At 37.9% G+C, this 22,472-nt stretch overlaps 2 protein-coding genes across 6 annotated transcripts; one reads left to right on the forward strand and one right to left on the reverse strand.

The window, feature by feature from the left end:
• Positions 1-1,072: 1,072 nt before the first annotated feature.
• On the forward strand, positions 1,073-19,844 carry LOC110061322 (5'-nucleotidase domain-containing protein 1-like). 5 transcript variants are annotated; one of them, XM_089290569.1, is made up of 14 exons: positions 1,073-1,286; positions 3,283-3,377; positions 4,729-4,800; positions 6,266-6,375; positions 7,450-7,535; positions 9,114-9,195; positions 10,577-10,751; positions 11,754-11,806; positions 12,946-12,993; positions 13,254-13,372; positions 13,637-13,759; positions 15,216-15,293; positions 16,650-16,881; positions 18,624-19,844. In XM_089290569.1, the coding sequence occupies exons 1-14, from the start codon at positions 1,203-1,205 to the stop codon at positions 18,707-18,709; spliced, it is 1,443 nt and encodes a 480-aa protein (XP_089146695.1). In that variant the 5' UTR covers positions 1,073-1,202; the 3' UTR covers positions 18,710-19,844. The 5 variants fall into 5 exon arrangements, with proteins under 5 accessions (XP_089146695.1, XP_089146701.1, XP_089146706.1 ...); XM_089290575.1 differs by having other exon boundaries at positions 15,240-15,293; XM_089290580.1 differs by having other exon boundaries at positions 1,074-1,286; positions 15,243-15,293.
• LOC110061325 (pantothenate kinase 3-like) lies at positions 19,433-21,983 on the reverse strand. Its single transcript, XM_089290599.1, has 3 exons — positions 21,518-21,983; positions 20,598-20,723; positions 19,433-20,017 (listed from the first exon to the last, which is right to left on the reverse strand). The coding sequence occupies exons 1-3, from the start codon at positions 21,629-21,631 to the stop codon at positions 19,922-19,924; spliced, it is 336 nt and encodes a 111-aa protein (XP_089146725.1). The 5' UTR covers positions 21,632-21,983; the 3' UTR covers positions 19,433-19,921.
• Between the last annotated feature and the right edge of the window lie 489 nt (positions 21,984-22,472).

The raw sequence follows: 22,472 nt of genomic DNA on the forward strand, positions 1-22,472 counted from the left end.
TAAGCTTCTGTGTTAAGGGTTTGATCCAAAATTAGCAAATCATCTGAACGAGATAGCGCTTACCATTTACGATTCGATCTTCCATAATTGTTTTCAGCTGATGAGAGACTGGAAACTGAAATATTTAGCAAATGACCGGGGGGGGGGGGGGGGACTCCCATATGGAGTGGATGGGGATGCTCGTCGGAAATTTTGAATTTAACCCCTAAAAGAGACCAATCTGGGCGTGGCCGAAGCTTATGCAGACCCCCTAAAAGAGACCAGTTTATAAAACAGACAAATAAAAAGTACAGTGACTTTTAATGATGGTGAATTTGTTTATATGAATTGAGTACATATAAAGAATCAAAATTCTTTCTGTTTTGCTATTTCTTTGCATGCAACCCTAAAATAATGACATTTTACCCAGAACACCCTAAGCGAGACCAAAATCCGAAATTTACACCCCTAAGCGAGACAACGAGCATCCCCGTCCATTCCATATGGGAGTCCGCCCCCCCCCCCCCCGGGGCAAATGATAAGGAAATTTCCGTCGTTCTGTTCCGAACGGATTTTCCGGAAAATTACTGTTCGACCGAAATTTACGGATTTTGTGGGTAAATATGCTGCATAAACTTCAAGGGATAAGATGCTTAGAAGGCAAAGACAGAAAGTAATTTCCAGGCCCAAGGGTAGAGTAAGAGGAAAAACTTTTTCTGGTATCATTTTCGGGGCAAATCAAACACGGCAAAAATTACAGTACTGTATGGGAAAAGTTCAAACTTCGATGCCTAATGAGTTGGGAGTGATTAACGATTTGATGCCTAACAGCCCGGCCTAGCAGAAAATTTTCCCGATCAAATTTGAACAACATGGATTTGCCGTGAGGAGAGGAATTGCACTTTTAACTTTTCATACAAATGTCTCTACTCTCTCAATTTTCATTGAACTGAACCAACTTCTAGCGAGGCTATTTCCCACTAATTTGGTCAGTAAATTCATTTACCTGGTGTATTTAGTTCTAAATTCAATATTTCAGGTTGTTTAGTTGCCGCAAGGGTTAGTAGTTACCAGCCTCCTTCTGTCGGTTGGAAATCGGAAGAGGAGATCTGGAGTTTAGTGTTCGCACGCGCGCGCTGCGGAAAAAGTTTTTGGATTGATTTCTATATCGTTGCTTGGCACTTGAAAGATTAGTTTAGTGTAAATCACCTTAAACTCACACTATGGCACGGCTGAGTGACTATGATTGCATTGGATTCGATCTTGATCATACATTAATTCAATATAAGCTGGATAATCTTTACCCGGTGAGTCAAAATTGATCATGAGTCTGATATACCACGGTACAATGTAAGTTCTTGACAGTTATTAATAATGGTAATAGGACTGAGTGGAGTCCGATTCGGTCTGTAATCATACGAGTGATTAACAAAATCGAACGACCGCGAGTCCGATTTTGTTAATCACTCGTATGATTACGGACTGAATTGGTCGACACGATGTCCTGTTACCAATTAATCAAAACTATGACAAAATTCGAGAAACGAACAAACCATCGATTGATCGCTGAACGATGAAACGTCGTTATGAATGCTGAGAAACACAGCAGTTTACTCAATAAAGTGCACCACAACAGCGCGCGCAAAATGACACGTACAGTCCAATTACAAGCATAGCGCGTACACTGTCCAATTAATGCTCAAATCGGGCTGCTGATAGCCAATCACGTTCGAGAATTTTGTTATAGTTTTGATTAAAGTGGAAATCAAATGGGCAAAAGGCATCTACGAGAACAAACAAAAGAGCCCCTTTCGTTTGAACTTGTAAACTTTCGTTTTGCCCGTTTGACTTCTCCGCCTGAACCGACCGTGTAGTAGTAGTAGCAGTAGTTAACTTTAAGAAAATGAAAGTACGGGCAAAAGATGTTCCCTATATGACTGATATAGCACAGATAGACTATCTGCAATGCATTGGGTCCAGTCCATTGGGTCCTCTTTCTGAGTTGAATGTTTTGTGTCAATGTGAAGGTGACGAGGCTAAGTGCTTTTTGCACAGACTCCACAATAGGGCTCTCAGATCCTGCTTTCCCGTCCATTTTTTCCTGTTAATCCCGCCATCCCGTCCTTTTTTGCCTGGAAATCCTGATCCTGCCCACTTTTCAAAGACATTTCTGCGTTAATTATTAATTTGTTACATAAATAGTTTAATTATTAACTCAGAAACTTTTTAAAAATAGATATCGCATTAAAGATCAAAAAAGAATTCAATGAGTAGCATATAAGTAGGCACAAATGATTGTAACGTTTCTTTTTGTAAGCGGTTTAGTGTTTTGTTTTCTTTTATTCACATATCAGTGAAAGAAAAAGATTGTTCATTTCCCATATTCAAGAAATGGCCCGTAAACACACTTGACAGTTTCTTTCAGAGCTTTCAGCGTCTTCACTTTCCTTGAAATCTGGCCTCAGAACGTTTCTTTCTCAATGAAGGCATTCCTGCTCACGCATCCTTTTTGTAATATATGGTGATGCAATTTATAATGTCGCATACATCATTGGGTAAATCACTATCACCGCCACTCAGTGTGGCCATCCTGGCCAAAAACAAGACAAGCGCTCTAGAAAAGGTCAAAAGACTGAGAAAACTAGGAAGGATTGGGGGCGCCAAGATTACAGTTGCAAGAGTCGAAGATGTTGGAAAGGAACAGATGTCATTGATGTCAGAGGTCAACACAAATGATAGCCTGTGTAGCTTGGCAGTTTAAGCAATTTTTTAACGTGGCTTTGGCGCTCATTATTGCGGCTTTGCCACTTTCTTATCATGCTCAAATTGCTTAAAAAATGTAACCGCCAAGCTAGGCAGGCTACACAAATGATCGCAATAGGACTCAAAGAGCTAGCTCATACAGTCTTATAATACATTTAACAGAACCTGACAGAGTACAGAGCCATTACTATTCACTCTGTCATTACTTGAAACCTGAGACAGCTATACACACTAAAGGTTCCTCTCTACCAACTTGTGTTTTTTGCGCTGGTCAATAACAATTTATGAGGTCACGTAAGAATTGAAATCCTGTATCTCACTCTGTTCCCCTTGCGAATCCCGCATCCCAACACCATAAAAACACGAAATCCTGCTCCCACTCGTAATTGTAATTACTGCTTCCCACCCCTGTTTTCAGCTCAAATCTGAAATATCATGGCAAAAAAAAGCCAAATCCCACATCCCGCCAAACCTATTGGGGACCCTCTTTGCACTCTGCTTTAAAATGAGCTCAATCCTAATTCTCTGTGATCTTGACAGTTGATCTACAGCTGTTTCACCCAAGTGTTAGTCAAGGAAAAAGGCTATGATCCGAGCTTACTAGAAGACGACTTTGATGATCTAAAGGACTTTTGGTATGCCTTGTAGTTCACTTTTCCTATGTAGGAAAACACCTAGAGGAGCTCTAGATAGTTACATAAGCTTAGATATAACTTGCTCCCTGTAAGAGAGGATACTCAAATATCTTTGAAAGATCCTTAAAAGATTTTGTTAAGGTATTTTTAAAGATTCTTCGAGATCTTTAGAGACCTTGACAAAATCTTTGAGCAAAATCTTTGAAGACCCTTGAAGACTCTCAAAGAATCATCCTGGCAAGAAAGATCAAGATCTTCATAGACCCTGACCAGAAAAGTGATAAACCATACAGGTCTGTACAGATTCTGCCAAAAATATTAACTGAAGGATTTTCGAGGACTTGGCAAGAATTTTCAAAGCTCCTGTTAAGATCCTTATAGGATACTCCGAGATCTTTATGAATATTTGTGAAAATCCTTGAAGATCTCCAAAAGATTCACCTGGGCTCCGTGAAATTCATGATTGTGGTGTTGGTGATGGTAATGATTATGTTGATGATGATGATGATGATGTTGGAGGGTGACGAATGTGTATCAGCATAGCCTCAGAATCTCAGGAATTTTTGCAATCAGTCAGAAGTCTCATTTTCATCTGTTTCCTTCTGTCTCAGAGTCTAAAATTCTTAAGTCAAAGTCTCGGATCTTCAATACATGTACAAGGAGAATCACTGACAATTTAGTGACTGAGATATTCGTCAACCATCAGTATAATGGTCCTTTAATTTAGTCCATGTCTTTTACCACTGTTAAAGTGCATATGACATGAAAAATAAAGACCCCCTTAGTTCTGTTGCCATGACAACAGTTGTGCCGCTGGTGCTGTCTTAATAAAAACTGAAATTCCCCATTTTTGTCTTAAACCAAGAACCATCTACCCCACCCAATCTAATGATGGGAGTTGAGACAATACGGGAACTATGTCTGTTCCAAGTAGGACCCTTTGTCTCACTTTAGAGGTTGCAAATGGGGATATTTGGTTTTTCGACAGAAAGAGACTGGAACCAAAAGAGTTGCTATAGCAACAGCCCTAAGGGTGTAATTTTGTTTCTTTTGTGATGCACGTTTGTGGTGCCAAGTTTCAAGAACACTGATTCAATATTTCCAGAGATATCGTTTATTTCACTATTTTACCACTTTTTAGTTACAAACAATATGACGTCATTACTGATCTAATTTGCATAATAGAAAAACGTCAATATCTCTAAAACGAAAAAAATATTTCAAAAAGAAAAATGCCATTCTTCTGTATTTTGAAAGGCCTTTGAAATAAGCAGAAATTATTTTTCATGTCATATGCACTTTGATTTTCTTTCATTTAGCATGTTACGGTAATTATTTTTACTTTTGTCAGTCTTAGAGGTTTAGTTTTGGATGTCAAGAAGGGAAATATATTAAAACTTGGAAAAGATGGCTTTATTTTGAGGTGGGTAAAAGCAAAAATTATGTAACTTTGAGTCTGCCCTTGAGCCCAAGTGTGTTGTTATATTAAGCAATTAGATTATGAGCTCGAGATTTATTACATGATAGTTGACGAGGGCACAGCCTGAGTCAACTATTGTGCATAGAAATCGAGAGTGAACAATATAATTGTTTTAGTATAAATCTACTAGTCATTCAAAACTTTATCTAAATCCTCTTCACAGACACTTCGAAAACGCCAAGAAGCAGCCGTCATTTTGTTAACAAGGGTACACTGCTACACTACTCACTATCTATCACAGAATAGATAGTGAGTAGCCTAGCCAATCAGAGAACCGCATTCGGGGTAGGATGCTAGTAGATTTATACTAAATTCTCTTAGAACTTACATGTAATCTGGTTGCAGCCTGCGATCAAACAATGGACTATTGTTCTTAGCATTTGGAGGTAAAGCAAGAAAGTCTTTAGGTGATCGAGCATTTGCAGTGACAGCACTGAGGATATGAAACAGACTGCCATTAGAAGTTACAGTAGAATTGAACTGAATATACATGCTAATCAGTTTAAGCAGTTTTTAAAGACGTATTGATATCAGGTTAGCTTCTTTATTGAATTTTCATCTATTTTTTGTAATTTTTAGCAACCATTGTCAATTAGCAACTTTTAGGATTAATTAGTTTTAGTTTTTATGATGTAAAGAGCACTTGATCATTTCATGGAAAGTTGTGCTAAATAATAATAATAATTATTATTATTATTATAAATATTATTATTATTATCATCATTATTATTGTTAAATATGATTAAACATAGTTACGTGATTACGAGGAGCATTGAAGAGGTGTTTTGTTCGTGTTTGTTAGCATTCATAGGCATTTGTAAGTGTTATAACATTTTGTTGGTGCCAGTGGTTAGCGTTTAAAGCGTCCTTCAGTGGTTGGGGCTTCCAGGTGTGTCTTGGTATGTATTCTGTGGTTAGTGGCCCTTTTTGGGTCCATTCCACCACTGAATGGTCAGCAGTCTCAGTTGCTGGGTTCCCAGTCTTAGCAACAGTCAGCGTTCTTCTCTGCGGCTCATTGACAGGCTGCTTGCATCACATCATGCTCAAATTACAGTTTACCTCATATGTTGCATTGTACCCGGCAGGTGTTTTTACACTTTCTTTGCGTTTTTTCCCCTCCCAACCCTCCTTTTTGTTAGTAGTTACAGGTTATTATTTTACTTTTCCGCTGAAATTCTTGTTTCAGTGTGACTGGTGCTTGGGTTCTCTCCAGTTGTGGGGGGCTCGTGGCTGGGTTGCAGGCAGTGTCTGCCCTGTAGGTGGTCTTACATCACAGGGCTGGGGTTACAGGGCATGTGTTGGGTGTGTTTTCTCGGGGCACCTAACCTCCAGTTGCGACAAATGTTGTTAATTATTATCATATTTTCAATAGAGTCTCACCAGTATAAAATTTAATATCTTATTTCAGAGCATCTCATGGCACAAAACAGATGTCAAAGGAGGAAATTACAGCTTGTTATGGAGAAAAACACATATGGACAGATTTTAACAGCCTGGAAAAAAATCCCATTCAGCACTGTATGTCAGATTTAATTTCCCGTGGATGATAGTGAAGCACTTTGACACATGCATGATTTCGGCAATGATTTAAGTAGGGATATCAGTGCAAGACTACATGTTCTTGAAAAAATTTAGTAAATCTCATCATTCATTTCTCTGATGGTACTTATTTGGAATACTTGTACATGACTGTATAAAATGGTAAATATTTTTTTTAGCCACACATTTTCTTTTCTGTTACAATTATTAATTTGGGAATGGATAGGGTACCATGCTGGTACAAGTATGGTAATATTAAAACTCAAATGGAGTACTAATTAACAATTAGACCTGCAGCCTGCAAGGGCTACGGGTCAATAGCCCATGAGGCGAAGCCGAATGGGCTATAGACCCGTGGCCCTTGAGGGCGAAGGGTCTAATTGTTTTAGTATCACCCAACCAGTCGGACAGAAAAGGCAGTAATAAAGTTTGCAAATGGAAGTTGAAGAAAGAAAGCGTCACGCTCGATTGCGCCAATTTCGCTACTCGAAGACTATTACTAATAGTCCCCTAGTAGCGTAGCCAATCAAAATGCAGGATTTGCATTCGTCCACTAGTTGGGTGATACTTATGCTAAAGAGAATATTAACCTCTTACTAACTGAGTGGGAAGGCCGTACTGGGGAATATTGACCTGAGGTTGTGACAGTAGGGACCAAGTGCAACAACCCCCCTCCAAAATGACAAAGGGCCAATGTTCCCCAGCACAGCCTAAGCAAGCTAGGTTCTAAAGTTTGAATTTGCTGGCTTTCAAAAACAAAACAAAAATAGACTTAGTAGGGATGCACTCTAGAAGTGCCAGGTGCCACAGGTGACTAACTTTTACCTTTGAGCAACTAGAAAATCCTACTTTTTCAGACATATAAGCCTAAGTGCTGGGCACCCAGGATTTCATGGTTAGGAACTTTTGTAGCCATTAGCAGACAACGTCAAACTTGGTGGCATGTTCGTCTTGATCCCTTTGTCCTTTATTTATTTGTCTTGTAATTTATATATGATCATATCAAGAGTTTTCGTGTCAACAACAACATTTATCTGTTATCTTTTTCCTTAGCTTCTGTTTTCAGAGTTTTTGAGAATTACTTTGACCTTCCATTGGTGGTTATCTGTGCACGTATTGTGGACCTAATAGATAAAAAGGTAAAAAAATAGAGGTTATTTTAAAACTATTAGGTAAAACTTGTCAGCTTAATTGTTTTCAATCAGGGCTCGACACTAACTTTTCAACTTACTAGCCAAGTGGCTAGTGACTACTTAGATGTTACAAGGCAGCCAAAAACATTTTTTTTACTAGCCAAGCGTTGAGGTTGGCTACCTTATTATATGAAATTTTCATGACATGTTTAATTCGTGATTTGGTGGTGCGCCTATTTTGCGACACTTAAATTTGGCGATTTTGCAAAAATTTTGTATTTTGAATGACTTTAAACTTCACATTTTTGAGTGACACGAAATTTATTTCCTTGGCAATGTTACTTAAACATGTCTTTGAATTTAGTAAACTGACTTTATCAAAGGTACAATAACGTCAAAAGTAACAAAAACGCAATGGTGGTACTATATGTCAACAGTAACATAATGCGTTATGTTCCCGACACTTACTTATTCGCGTCACTTTAATTTCGCGATTTTTTTAAATCACGAAATTCGCAAAATTAACGTGTCGCGAAAATTTCAGGTAGGTCCAATAACAGCAGAATTACTAGCATGACTTGAAAGGACAACTCAAGCAACTCTCTTTAATATATAATGTTGGTAATTATACTGTACTTAAACTAGTTTCAAGAAAGTTCCAGGTCCCGAAAAGACTTTCAGGACTCTGTTTTTCTTTGAGACTTCCTTGGAAAAACATCGAGATCCCCAAGACGTCACTGTAAAAACTGTTGAGACTTCACAGACAGGCACCATAGAAATGTTTCAAATTAAAGCAAAACAACTATCTGAACAGTACTGTAAACTGTCGTTGGCAAAATACGACTACTAAAAATGGCTGATTTAAATTTCGAAGGAAATAGATCTTTCTCATCTAATTATTTCTGTAGTGGTAAGTTTGTAAGTATGCATACAAGAACAAATCAGCCATGTATTGTTACGCTAAATGAAATGTTAACCCTTTACAGGTCCGCACTATTTTGGGCATGAAAAACATTTCGTACCAAAAAAGAGCATTTTTGTGTGCTTTCAGAAAATGCTGTCTTTTCAATAAAATTAACACATTCAGTTCCCTGTTTACATACCACTCAGTGAAAAGTAGACAAACTTAAATATGCATATGTGCTGAACAGCACACGTCTGGTACCGTGATACATGTATGTCCACAATGAAATTCTGACCTTGTTTCCAAGAAAAGTGTAAATTTTGTGTTTGTGTCTCTTGAAGGAGACAGAAACTAGTTCAGCCAATTTCATTTTGATGACTAGCCAAAGTGGCTAGTTGAAATCGAAAACCTGCTAGGGAAAACTAAATTTCTACTAGTCTGTGGCTAGTTAGCTACTGTAAGTGTCGAGCCCTGTCAATTAAACTTTTCAAATAAATATTGAATAAATTAATCTTTCTATCAGACTATTATCTGTACAAAAATAACTCATTGAGTCAGTTATCTACCTGGAAACTTGGTTGATAGAAAATGTAATATATTTTAATGTAAAAAGTATTTAAAAATACTTGTGAAGAAGTTTAATTATATGATTTTGTTGTAATCTTCAATTCCTTTGCCAGAGTGGAAAGCCAGAGGAATATAACTTTTGGCCTGATATAATTTTAACACTAAGACAAATCTTTAATCCATCTTCCTTTGGTGGTAAGTTATTTTGTTGTATTAGTACATTGACTTGTTTACAATATTGATTTCTGCATTTGTTTCCAGAATTTAATAATAGTAACACTTGTACTACTTTGATAACAGTTATTATTAAGTTACCTGGCTCTTTCAATCCATCAGTGAATTGTAATCCTCCGTAGGAAAAAAGATGGCGAATGGTACATTTATCCATAGTCCTTAGCGCATGAAAACCGTAACAACGTTCATAAAAATGTACAGAAACATTATAAAATCTTCAAACCTAGGCTACTCAATGTCTTTAGTACAGGGACAAATATTGTAAAAATTTGGCTCTCTTTGTGCCTTCTAGTCTGTGTTAGGTTGGCAAGGCATTGTGGTAAAATGTACAGCTGCCATCTTTTTTCCCACGGTGGATTATCATAATAGCAATTTCCTGAGTACATGTAGGTCAATATTGAACTTTGAAAAAAAATATTAACCAGAGTGCGTGTGTAATATAGTTAAATGAAATTTAACATAGTTAACGACTAGGAGCTAGTCTGGTCAGTAGCGTTTTGGCTGTCTGTGAGCGTTTGGTTAGCGTTTGGTGCGTTCTGTAACATTTGATATAGTTCAATGAAATTTAACATAATTTATGACCAGGAGTGAGTCTGGTCAGTAGTGTTTTTGTAGGCGTTTGTTAGTGCCTTGGCCATCCATTAGCATTTGTTTTAGCGTTTGGTGCATTTTGTAGCGTTTGCAACAGTCATATGGTCGTGAGAGCCCTGGGGCTGACATTGTCCAGCGGTATTTTTGGTTAGTACATGTGTTGTTGTCCCATGTGCTCGCAGTGTGTTCATCACTCTGTTAGTGTGGCGTTGTGGATTGAATTATAGTTTAGTGGTTCTCGGCATTCCCTCCCTATCCCCCCCTCTTTTTAGCTTTTTTTTTCCACCAATGCCATCTGGCTTGAGTGTGACGGGTGCCTGTAGGGGGCTTGGCATGGGGGACTCGTGGCTTGGTTGCAGGTTGGGCAGGCCAGTCGGGTGTTCTAGCGCCTTGGGGATGTGACTGCAGTTGCAGCCCCTGGGCTTCATAGGCACCTTCCCTCCACTAGTGACTTGGGCGTTAACTCACAAAAGAAAACACTCTCTTTGTGTGCTCGTGTTCAGAATTTCCCTTTGCACCAGCAATGGTTACTGGCTAGAATATCATTTGCCAAGAAGACAATGCACATTATGCAATGAAAGACCTAAGTATTGGATTCAAAAGGAATTAAAAGACACGTGCATAAACTAGTGTGTGAAAACACAGGTTATAGTACACTGTATGTGTCGTGTTTTGGGTATTAGAATTTGTGATTTGATTGATGACAATTTCTATTTGATGTTTATTTTTATAAATCTTTCTCTCCTTCTAGCCCAACAGGGATATTACTTTTCCAATGTGGTAAAAAATACATCCAAGTTTGTAAAACCATGTAGCAAGAAAATCATTGAGTGGATAAAATCTTTAAAAGGAGGAAAACAGAAAGTGTTTCTTCTCACCAATTCATTTATTGACTACACAAATCTTCTCATGAATTATGCAGTCGGGTGAGATTGTCCTTGTGATTCTTATATAATTTATATAACTTAATTGAAACTGGTATTGACTATATTTTATGAGCTAATTTTGAATTGTTTTAGTAATACATGTAATAATGAAATATTGGTTTTTGATCCAGATCAAGCTGTGCTCTAGAGGCACTTGGTTGCCACAGACAATTGCTAACTTTTGCCTTTGGATGACTTGAAAACTTACTTTTTTCATAAAGCATAAGTGCTGGGCACCCAGGATTTCATGGTTAGGAACCTTGGAGCTACTTGTAATATTTTTTAGACAACAGACAATATGTGAGGTTATGACAGCCAGATATTAGGCCTGTTCTTTTTTGAATGTTTATGCATTGAGATTCCTTCAAGGTCCAATTTTGAATATGTAAAAAAGAGTGAGGCCCATTTCCAGCCATTAGTTGATCAAACAAACTTGGTCAAGAAAGATTTTTTAATTTGGCAAAAAGAACACCATTTTTGTGCAGGAAATAGTGGGTAATCCCGAGCGGGCAAGATTTGGTTTATCTTGCCTCCTTGTAGAGCTTGCCATATATATAGTAGTGTGTATTGTGAATTTTGTGGCAAAGTGTGACTGGCCAATTTTTCATTAATGGGTACAGTATCTATGTTTGGTGAGAAGCCAGTTTAAATTATCTTTGGCATTGAGTGGTATCATGGGTTATTGAGGTTCACTTTTATGAATACAGGTATGCTCAAAATCAAAACTTACAGCCTTAAATTACCCTGTGTCACATTGTCAACAGATAGCTCAAGTCAGCGAAATTCCTTTTGGATAACAACAAATATTCTATAATAAGTACATTGCATGCTACCCTCAGCATTTCTGTCCAATTGCCTTTTTCTGGTACCCACTACACATGCTGACTAGAGAGTTAACAATAAAAGTTGTTCTTAGAAATTCATATAAAGTATGTGTAGGCTGTAAGCTGTTGTGCTCTATTACTTACAGAAACCTTGATAAAGTTGTTAAATTTGTTTCAGAAAAGACTGGTCAGGAATGTTTGATATTATTATGTGCATGGCTGGAAAACCAGGTTTGTAAATAAGAGCTAATAATCTCTTCTGACTGGTTAATTGAGGTTGATACATTTTCTGGATCTGCCTGTGATGTACGAAACTGAGTTTATTTGCAGGGTATCAGGAAGATGATTTAATTACGGTCGAACCTCCTGTAAGCGACGACCCAAAATGTCAAGCCTCGGTGGTCGTCCAAGGGAGGTGGTCGCTTACAAGTCAATTTCGAGAAAAATTCTGTACTTCCCATTGAGAAATTTCTGTCTCTTGTAATACCAAGGAATGCCATAATATTACAACACCTTATTATTTAATTTACACTATATTATCTGTCAAGTGGTCGCTTACTGGAGGTTAAAAACAAAAGAAAATTTCAAAGTTTCAGCTCTAAAAGTAGTCACAGTCACTTACGAGATGTGGCCGCTTACAAGAGGTTCCAAATACAGTGATTTGACTTATCTCTGAGGAGATTCAACTGGTCGCTGAGGAGAGGTGGTCGCTTACAAGAGGTGGTCGCAACCAGAGGTTTGACTGTAATTAAATAACTGGTGCACACAGTTGTATCAAAATCTTAACTCAGGGTTGCCACAGTCAGGAAAAAGTCAGGTATAAAAAAACAAATTTCAAGGTCGGGGAAAAGTCAGGGAAAATCTTAGTTCAGATTGTCAAAGTCAGTGAAAAGTTAGGGAATTTAAAGCAGATGCACTTGCAACATTGGCTGAGACATAAAACAAAATGGATTTGTTGGTCAAGTCAAATGCCATCCATTCAAAATCCTGTGAAAAATGTAAAGAGATCGAAAATGGAGAGAAGACTATCACTATTGGTGGTCTGCAAAAGAAGCTGAAGCTACATGCAAAAGTGGATTTGGCTTATTTGGTAATTCACCTAATGCAAGGTCAGTGAAAATTGTTTTGAGGTCAGTGAAAAGTCAGGTGAGAGGGAATTTTTGGGTTCTAATGAGTGGTAACCCTGTTAACTTCCATTTGTAGCCTACAGCTGTCAGTAGCCCCCTTTTCACCCTGACTGAACATTGTATAAGTTATAAGCTTTGACTGTAAACTGATAAGGGATCAAACAGGATAATTATGATAATAATTATAATTTATTTAGTATCTGTTTTACATGTTGTGTAATATTGTAACCTTTTAATTTACAGGCTTTTTCAAGTCAGACGAGCCTGATCTCCCAAAGTTTCACCTACTTGGTAGGATATACCTTCATGTGCCTAGACTTCAAGTAGTCCCTCTTTTACTTAGTCCATTGTGCATGACCATATATAACCTTGAGGAAAAAATGGCTGCGCAAAATCCTAGAGTTGAGAAGTGCGCCCCAGGATTTTGCACAGTCTATCATATGGCTTTTTTACCTTTCCAAGATCTCTGTATGTTGTGCTCAGCTTTGTTGTTTAAAAGCATCCCACCTGTCTTTTGGTTAAAGTTATCTCTTTAAATTTCTCTTCTACAGATGGTGAAAAGGAGGTCTGCACTGTTCAGGAGCTTAAAGAAAATACAACTTATAGCAGAGGAAATCACAGGGATTTCACCTCATTTCTCCAAAAGCAGACAAATCAGGATAATCCAAAGGTATTGAGTATGGCAGTCCTTTTACTGGTTGCAGGCTTGTCAGAAGTAGCCAGTTGCTGGCTCCTACACAATCTTATTAGGCCACTATGCTGGGCTATTTCACTGATTCTTTTGAACGAGATCATTAAATTAGCCACCCACTTTGAGTGTTGGCATCAGTGTGTAGAAGCAAATTAAAGTCGCCTTCCCTTCCCTGCCCAAAAGAATTAACCTACATGTGTGCATTTGTTTTTCAGTCAGTTGATATTCCTTGCAAATTCTTAGGTTTTGTTCTTTGGAGATAGCATCAGGTCAGACCTGTATCCATCGGCAGTGTTTGGTGACTGGCATGTTATTACAGTGCTAGAGGAGATGGAGTCTGAAGGAATGGTCACTTGTGAAAATGAGGTATTGTGTTGTTATCGGTACCTTAATTGCCACAGATACTGCATTGCTTAGTTTCTAGTCAAGAGTAACAGAAAATAGATAATTTTCCTATTTTCGTAGGCCTGCAAAGGGATTCAGCCACACGGCCAGCTGCATGCACTGTTCCCTTTGCAAATATTGCTTGCCTAGTCGTAGAATGCATATATATATATTTTTTTGGATAGTTACACAGGCCTGCAATGCGTGCAAAGAGCTGTAGTTACAAAGTTCCTGGCACATATTGTTTCCTCTGCATTCATTATGTGTTGAATGCCCTAGACTATTTGCTCAGGAGCAAGTTCTTAAAGGATGACATGATTGAAGGCATGCGCTGTCACTTCTGTCATTGTATCTTAAGTATACATTTAAGATATAGAAAATATGTACTTTGTTTCTATCACATTTTCATATAAATCTACTAGCATTCAGTCACGAATACCACTCACTGATTGGCTATGCTACCGACTCTTTCATTCTGTTGAGATAGTGAATAGCCTAGCAGTGTGCGCTTGTTATCAAAATGATGGTCAATTCTTTGTGTTTTTGAAGTATGTGTGAAGAGGATTTAAATAAGTTTTGAACAGCTAGTGGATTTCTACTAAAACAATTAGACTCGCTTTCAATTTCTAGCATGATAGTTGACTTGGGCTGTGCCCTTGTCAACTATCGCAAGATAGAAATCTCAAGCTCATAATCTAATTCTCTTATATTAATAGAAACAAGTGGGGAAGTTTGGGAGAATGAGATCTGCTGTGGGAACATGAGCCAACAGGTGAGTGTTTCCACAGCTTTTTCAAGTTCTCCCAAACTTCCACAAGTGCTTCCAGAACTTGATAGAAACACGGAGAACATGTTTTCTTATTTCTTTTACAAACTTCTGCGATGAAAAAAATTAACAACTTGGTTACTTTGATCATAAAAATGTAAATTGTCTTTGTTTGCAGTATCATTACGTCAAAAGATCATGCTAGTTCTGTGTTTCTATCGAGTTTTAATATAAATCTACTAGCGTTCTATCACAAATACTGTTCTCTGATTGGCTATGCTACTCACTATCTATTCTGTGATAGATAGTGAGTAGTAGCAGTGTGCTCTTGTTAACAAAATGATGGCCGTTTCTTGGCATTTTCAAAGTGGCCATGATGAGGATTTAGATAAAGTCTTGAACAACAAGTAGATTTATTAGCTAAAACAATTAGATTATTCGCTCTCGATTTCTGTGCAAGATAGTTGACTCGGGCTAGCTGCACCCTCATCAACTATCACGCAATAGAAGTCTCAAGCTTATAATCTAATTGTTTGACAGAAACACGATTTTAAACCAGTCGGCGCACATATTTTCTTTGAGCTATTTTCTAAAAACATACAGATCTCAGATTGGCGAAAAAGTGCCTGTCCTGTACTTATTGCGAAATGTGAATTTTTCCTTTGTTTAAAGGTAAGGTATGTTCTGTTTTTTAATCAGTGCTCAGTTGAAGATGGTCCCAGATCAAAGAAAGCAAGACTTGTGATGCATGTAAGTTGAGTAGATCCTGCCTTGTAAATTATGTCATTCATGGATGTAATCTAAATTTACTAATGATCACTCTGTACCAATTGTATTCCTATGCAATTTTAAGAACACTAACAGCATTACTGTGCTTCTAAACAAGCCTGTAAATTAAATACTGTTTCTGAAATTCATCAGTTCTTCGCACTGGAAAGAGTTTTTGTGGTTGCCTTCTAACTTAGGAGTTTGTGTATTATGAAACAGGGTCTGTAGAGTCAGTTTAAAAGCAATGTCATTGACCTGGCTTAAAAATCTGTTCAAAATGAAAAGTCCAAAACAAGCGAAATTTGTTGTATTTTATGCTGGTATACATGTACAGCTGCTGGCAGAAATTACTGACTTCTTCATGATCTCAGCCAATTTGCTCTGCTGGCCAATAGAAAGAAATGGAAAAATCAGCCACCTGCTCTGACAATAAAGCTGCTAACTTCAAGACTGTGACAACATGGAGTATCAGATAATTGAGCCATAGAGTGTGAGCATATATATTACGCACCATCAGTAGTCCATAACTGATGATGGAAATGGAAACTTTTGAAAACAGTTTCAGAAAACGCATTCAGAAAGTATGTATTTTTGAATGAAAACACATCAGTGTGGACAGGTGAAAACAAAATGACAAGTTGGTGAAAACATTTTGCTTTGTTTTGGTTGAGATGAAAACGGATACTTTTAAAAATGCATTTGTGTGCCAGGCTGGTACCATAGTGCATTCACATATATTGTTTAAGACAGATTTTGTGCTGGTGCAAAAAACCTGACTGTTTCTTTTAACATTTTCACTGTAAGCATGGCCTAGGTATGTTAAGTCTGCATACGAGCCAGGCAGGAGCTTATCCGGTTTCTGTAGCATGAAGTGACTAGGAGTACCGGTATTTCTACTCCCCACAGGATTGAAAACTATTCCATCGCAGGGTTACCCCCACCATTAAGTTTGCCGGTACCCATTTATACGCCTGGGTGGAGAGAGGCACTGTGAGAGTAAAGTGTCTTGCCCAAGAACACAAAGCAATGCCCCTGGCCAGAGCTTGAACCTGGACTGCTCGATCCCGGAGACAAGCGTAATAACCATGAGGCCACCTGACCTCCCAAGCATGACCTAAGTGGAGTTTTAATGACTTCTGCTGTCAGCCATTGAGACCATTGGACCTAAGTTTTATTAGAATAAAGATGTCAAATTACTGTAATCTGTTCTTCCTCTTTGCGTAAGCAAATTAGCACTGGGGCATAATTACACCAGTTGTTTAAATATTTTTCACTTTTTGCTGCTGTGTTACAGAATTAAGTGTCCCTCAATCTGGTGTTACTTCTTTCCATTTCTAGGACATAGAGATTGAAACAAGCAAGGAAGAAGTTCTGTTATCAAATCAATGGGGCTCATTTTTTGTTCATGATCATAAAGCTAATCAAAATGGAGTCATTAATAACACATACACAGTGGAAGGAAATCATACCTGTGAAAAGAAAACTGTGAGAAGAGAAATGAACACGTACTGGGGAGACCTGATACAGAAATATAGCACTTTGGCAATTCCACGGATAGATTTTATCACCGGTAAGCTGATTCCTGTGCATTAAAACAACAGGGGTTTAATTAAGGGCTGGGCACCAGGCAAATTGACCAACTATGAGCATGATCTTGCCCCCTGGTTTGACCATCAAGAGGAAAGTCTTTTCATATATATAACAAAAAAGTTCAGTTCAAAAAGGTTTGCCTGCATGTGAAAACCAGTTGCCCACCTGCTAAAAACATTAATGAAACCCCTGGAACAATCCACTAGTGAAAATGGTCTTTTAAAAAACTACTATCACATTTAAGACAAATAAAATCTAAGAGGAAATCAACTATTTTTAAAGTAAATAATTCTGACTTGTTTGAGTGCTGCAACACATGTTCTTACTTATTTTTCTACATTACATGTACTAGCTTGTGTTGAGTTACATATGGGAAGGAGGTGACATGCATGCATACAGCCGCAATAGGTCTTTCTTCCTGTACCCTAATTGACTTCCACACCTACTATGGTTGATGACAATTTGGAATTATAACCTGCTAATCTGTAATTGCAATGAAATAGTTATGTGTAGTCCAGATAAAGAAAGATCAGGACACCTGGCCATGAATATAGCATTTGGCACGTCAGTGCACACAAGACTGAAATTATTCAAGGTCTACTCAAAATTAGGTAGACATTCCACTTGTTCAGCCGATTGAAATCACTTCAGGGAGCATACCACAAATAAGGCATCCTTTAAACTCTATTATTATATAAACATCAGTGAAATACCAGGATTTTTCCTTTTACTAAAAGTCATATCTTCATCGCACACAGTGAAGATACTATTTTTATCTTTCACACTGTGAAGATATTATTCCTTTTTGATGACATTTTTCCTTTGTCCCGTTAACTACACTTAAATTTGTTGATGTATGATCAAAACATCTTCGGATCTTCTTTGGTCGTCTTCAGCAATCTTCAGTAATTAATCTTCGGAAAATGTTTGAAAATGTTCATCAGGCCTTCGGAACAATTTTGGAAAATCTTCGGAAATCTTCAGAAAGTGGTCGGAAATCTTCAGAAAATCATCAAAAACATTGTCATTAGTATGTTTATTTAGTAAACAGAATATTACATGCCTGCTTGTTTTTTCTCATGTTCAACACTATCTCACCCGTTCGCTGCACTCCCTTGTGAGATATCAAGTTGAGCACTTGAAGATAAAATTCATATCCACACATGGGCATGTGATATCCTCTACATGTATTATATGGCTTGTGTTTGTGGCCGATATAACGTACACTGTGACTGGCTAATTCTAGGGCATTGTTCTCCCATAATGCCCACAGGCCAATTACAGGCTTGCAAAAAACAAAGCAAAAAGCATATAATAAACAACTTATTAACCTCGAACATTCAGTCTCTATGGGAGAATCTCAAACCTCGGGCCTTGCTGTATTGACCTTGCTGTCGCTCAGTCAATACGGCAAGGTCTCGGTCTTAGATTTTCCTGTAAAGTCCTCGCTCCCAGTTAATAAGTAGTTAGAAATAATTGCCACAAAATGAATTACAGCGAAACCCCACTCTACGGACACCCGCTTAGTACAGACACCTGCTTCTAACAGACAGTTTTCTTTGTCCCGACAACTAAAAAGGTAATATATTTTCTCTTAAATTAGCCTGCTTAATATGGACACCCAGATAATCCGGACACTTTATCATGTCCCTTTGGTGTCCACATTAACGGGTTCCACTGTATTTGTTAATTAAATACACATTGTTTTTGTCTTTGTCCCAGAACTGCCACTGGATTACACATTTGAACCCTTCAGTGTTTCAAAAGGAGGATTTTTCCCAGGAAGTCCAAAATCTCTTCATTGGTGATGTAAAGAAATCATTCCCCAAGTAATTACTTAAATATAATAATTAATTCCTAAAGTAAATTCAAAACTAAACTATATTTTCAAATTCTTACATGAACTGGCACTTCAAGTGGACCAACTTGATTATTTGCATTGTTACATCAAAATGTGACTCAGACAGTGCAAACCTCCCAGACTCCTGCAGTAAATATTTCCATTGTTTCTATCCATAAAGTTGATTATGTACATGTAATCAGTGAGACAAAATAAATATTGGACTAAATACAGTCACCTAATGTTTGTTGCCAAATAATGGCAAAGTGGAATTAAATTGAATGCGGCTGTCAGCAGGATCTCAATCAGTTTATGGAAGACATAAATGAAAACATGTCAAAGCACTACTGAGCTGTATGTATCAGCTTGATACACAGTGTTACCTGTAAATTATTTCTCCTGTACGCTGTTTCTGGGGTAATAATATCAGTCATCAAAATTTAATAGAAACTTTTACAAACTATTTGACATGCCATTTTTTTTCCTTATATTTGGGGAGATGGGGGGGGGGGGGTGCAGGATTCTTAATATTGTCGGGAGTTTTGTATCTATGATGAATTGGATTCGTAAGTGTGAGAATGTTTAGTATTTGTGACATGTTTACAGTTTTTATTCACAACTAATATTTAAAAATATGTAAATTCAATCTATTAGAGTTTAGCAAGTTCAGAGTGTTTTAAACAAGAGCACCTTTGTGAATAAAAAAGATGAACTTTAATAACAAAACTAGACAATGTATTTATGTTTTACATGTTAAGTATAATGCAAGGAAACCTGTACATGTAACTTACAGTTGACTTATTTGTAATATGTACAGCTGAATGTGTTTTTGAATGCTATTACTAAAGTCTAATGAATAATGTACATGTTACATAAAAATGATTATGTTATAATTGTAAAATAGCATTTTCTTGGTTTGCTGTATTGACTTGACCTAATACAATCTGAATTTACGAAAGAACAAAAAACTGTAAGGAAAAAAAAGCAAGCATCACACTGCACACTGCACACTGCACACGTGAATAAACATTAAGAGAAAAAATCCCTAACACTACCTATCTGATTAAACGCTTTGATGTCTGCTTTACATGTAGACTCATTTACTTGCTATTTGTGTTTGAAGCAATGTTCTTTGAGGGCACTAGTAACTAAAGGGAATGTGTGTCTATAACAAAGGGGTTTATGACCTATTTATTGAGCCACAGTTTACAAGATCTTTGTCTGCCTCCATGCTCTTCATTAATTTAAGTAAAGCACCACATGCGCCAAGATAACCCTGCAAGAAATAAAAAGGGCAACAAATTTACTTACAATGCAGCAATAAGTTTTCAGCTGTTCTAAAATGTGTCAGTTGTTGCATTTGGGTAGATCCTTGCCCAGCCAGTTTTCAACTTACAACAGCTAAAATTTTTCTTAGTTTTGTTCTATTGAAGAACAGTTCTCTTCAATTTACGAAACACTTGACTTCAGTAGAGATTAAAGGCTATTTTCCTGGGTCAAATTTACCATATATCTTAAGAGACTCCTTCATTCCAAGCTAGTAACTCAGTGTAAATGGTATCATCAACCACGGTTGTCAAAAGAAGCTGACAGGTGACAAAGATAACTGTTTACTTCATGATCTTGGCCAGTTCTCTGCTGGACTATTCCTGTAGTTCTTCCAAAAAGATGACAAACAGCCACCTGCTCCAACACTGAAGCCGCCTACTTTAAAAAAAATTTTTATGAACAACCCTGATCAACTGAAGATACAGAGAATACGTTCATGTTTCATGCTCCTGTATCACAATTTGCATTCAGTTCCACTAACCCTCTCTTTTGCGTGCTAAAGGTAAGGACAATGTTTTTACACATACCTCGTGTTTAAGAAACAGCACTTTCTGGGTACCTCTTAACACAAAATCCATAGTAGAAGCAAGCAGCTTTGTAGCTAAAGTATTCCCACAAAGGAAGCTCCGAGCAAATAGCATGCAACTTGTTTTCTGCAATAGATGGTAATGCAGAAAATAATTTATGACAATCATTGTTGATCTTTCAACAATACCTCTGTTCTTGTTTCAGACTCTGCTGCAATCACCCATAATAAGCATTTTACATGATATCATCAAGAGAGCTATGTCAGCAATTTTAACTACTTATTAACCAAGAGTGAGGTCTTTACAGGGAAATCTCAAACCGATCGATCAGTCAATATGGCAAGGCCGAGGTTTGAGATTTTCCTGTTCAGATCAAACATTTGAGGTTAATTAGTTGTTTATTATATGGCTTTTCGTTTTGCTTTTGCAGGCCCGTAATTGGCCCGTGGTTATTATGGGAGAATAATGCCCTAGAATTAGCCAACCACAGCACGCAATTCCATCAAAGAGCCATTACTGAAAACTCTCATGCTCTGCGTTCAAGTTCCATAGGCCCGCAATGTGTGCAAAAGACTTCAGTCCTTTGCACACTTTACATACCTACAACACGATTTCCTAGTACGATGGGACTGCGTTGCGTGCGAAGGAATACAGCTTCATAGCCCTCTGTACACACTGCTTACCTATAACACTATTGCCTTGCACCATAGGCCTGCATTGCATGCAAAAGACTACAGCTACAAAGCCCTCTGCATGCAGTGCATACCTGCTCTCTGTTCATGCTGTGTACCTATAATAATACCACCTTGTACCATAGGCCTGCAATGCGTGCAAAGATCTACAGCTTTATAGCCTGCTGCATGCATAACACAGAATGTGTACACAGCTGGGAAGCGTAATTTCCAAGTAGAAGCACTTACATGACTGGCAGCACATGTTTTTGCAATTATAGCAATGTTGTTGATTATGGTGAACATCAGGGCTCTTGCTAAGTCTTTGTTACTGACCAAGGATTGGCTCTGCTCACAATACATCTTCCCAAAACTAGCGTGGAAAGTAAGATTGACTGTTAGAAACTTAATGAATAATGGTGCTCTGCCCTAGCGTTGAGGGAAAGTACGTTCCCTAAAACAGGGAGAGCTGTCAGGTGCGGACCCGGCGGCATATTTCTGAACTCGTCGACCACCATCAGGTAATGGAACATTAGCAGCAGAAGAAACAGAAAAAAGGCATTTTGGAGGCTAACACAGTTGTTAATCGTGGCAAACACTGGCCATGCCATGTTGTGGGATGAAAATTGCAAATACATCCAAAATCTGATATCCGCTTAACTCGCGTACTAGGCGACTACACGCTTGGAAGACACTAAGTATGGCTTAAAAACACACTGTGTACATTGTGTGCCAAATTTGGTATTAAAGAATTTGACCTAATTAGCCAATCATTGAACGTCAGTATTTGACCTCACTTGCGACGCAAGCATAAGCATAAGCATAAGAATGAGCTGCGACATAAGCATAAGTCTTTTTATGCTTACGCTATTAAGTGGGGACATGGTTGGCCTAAGCATAAAGTGCTCGCTGATTGTCTGAAAGTCTGTCACTTATAGTTAGGCGTGTGCCAGCCATGTCCCCCCTGGACACAACAGCGACATAAGCCTAGCCTAAGCATAGGCATATTTTCATTCTTATGCTTATGTCTGGCCGTGTCTGGGGGCGCCATTTATGACAAGATGATAATTAAATTCGCAAATATTCGTACCAGACAAAAATTATACGGATCAAAATAACAATATAGGCATTATAAAACCGATCTCAGTGTGTACGGTGTACGGCAATATATATTTTTACAATAACTGTCTGATTTCTCGCGCGC

Source organism: Orbicella faveolata, unplaced genomic scaffold (genome assembly GCF_042242905.1).
Source record: "Orbicella faveolata isolate gen_17 unplaced genomic scaffold, um_ofav_v1 contig_1, whole genome shotgun sequence".
NCBI lineage: Eukaryota > Metazoa > Cnidaria > Anthozoa > Scleractinia > Merulinidae > Orbicella > Orbicella faveolata.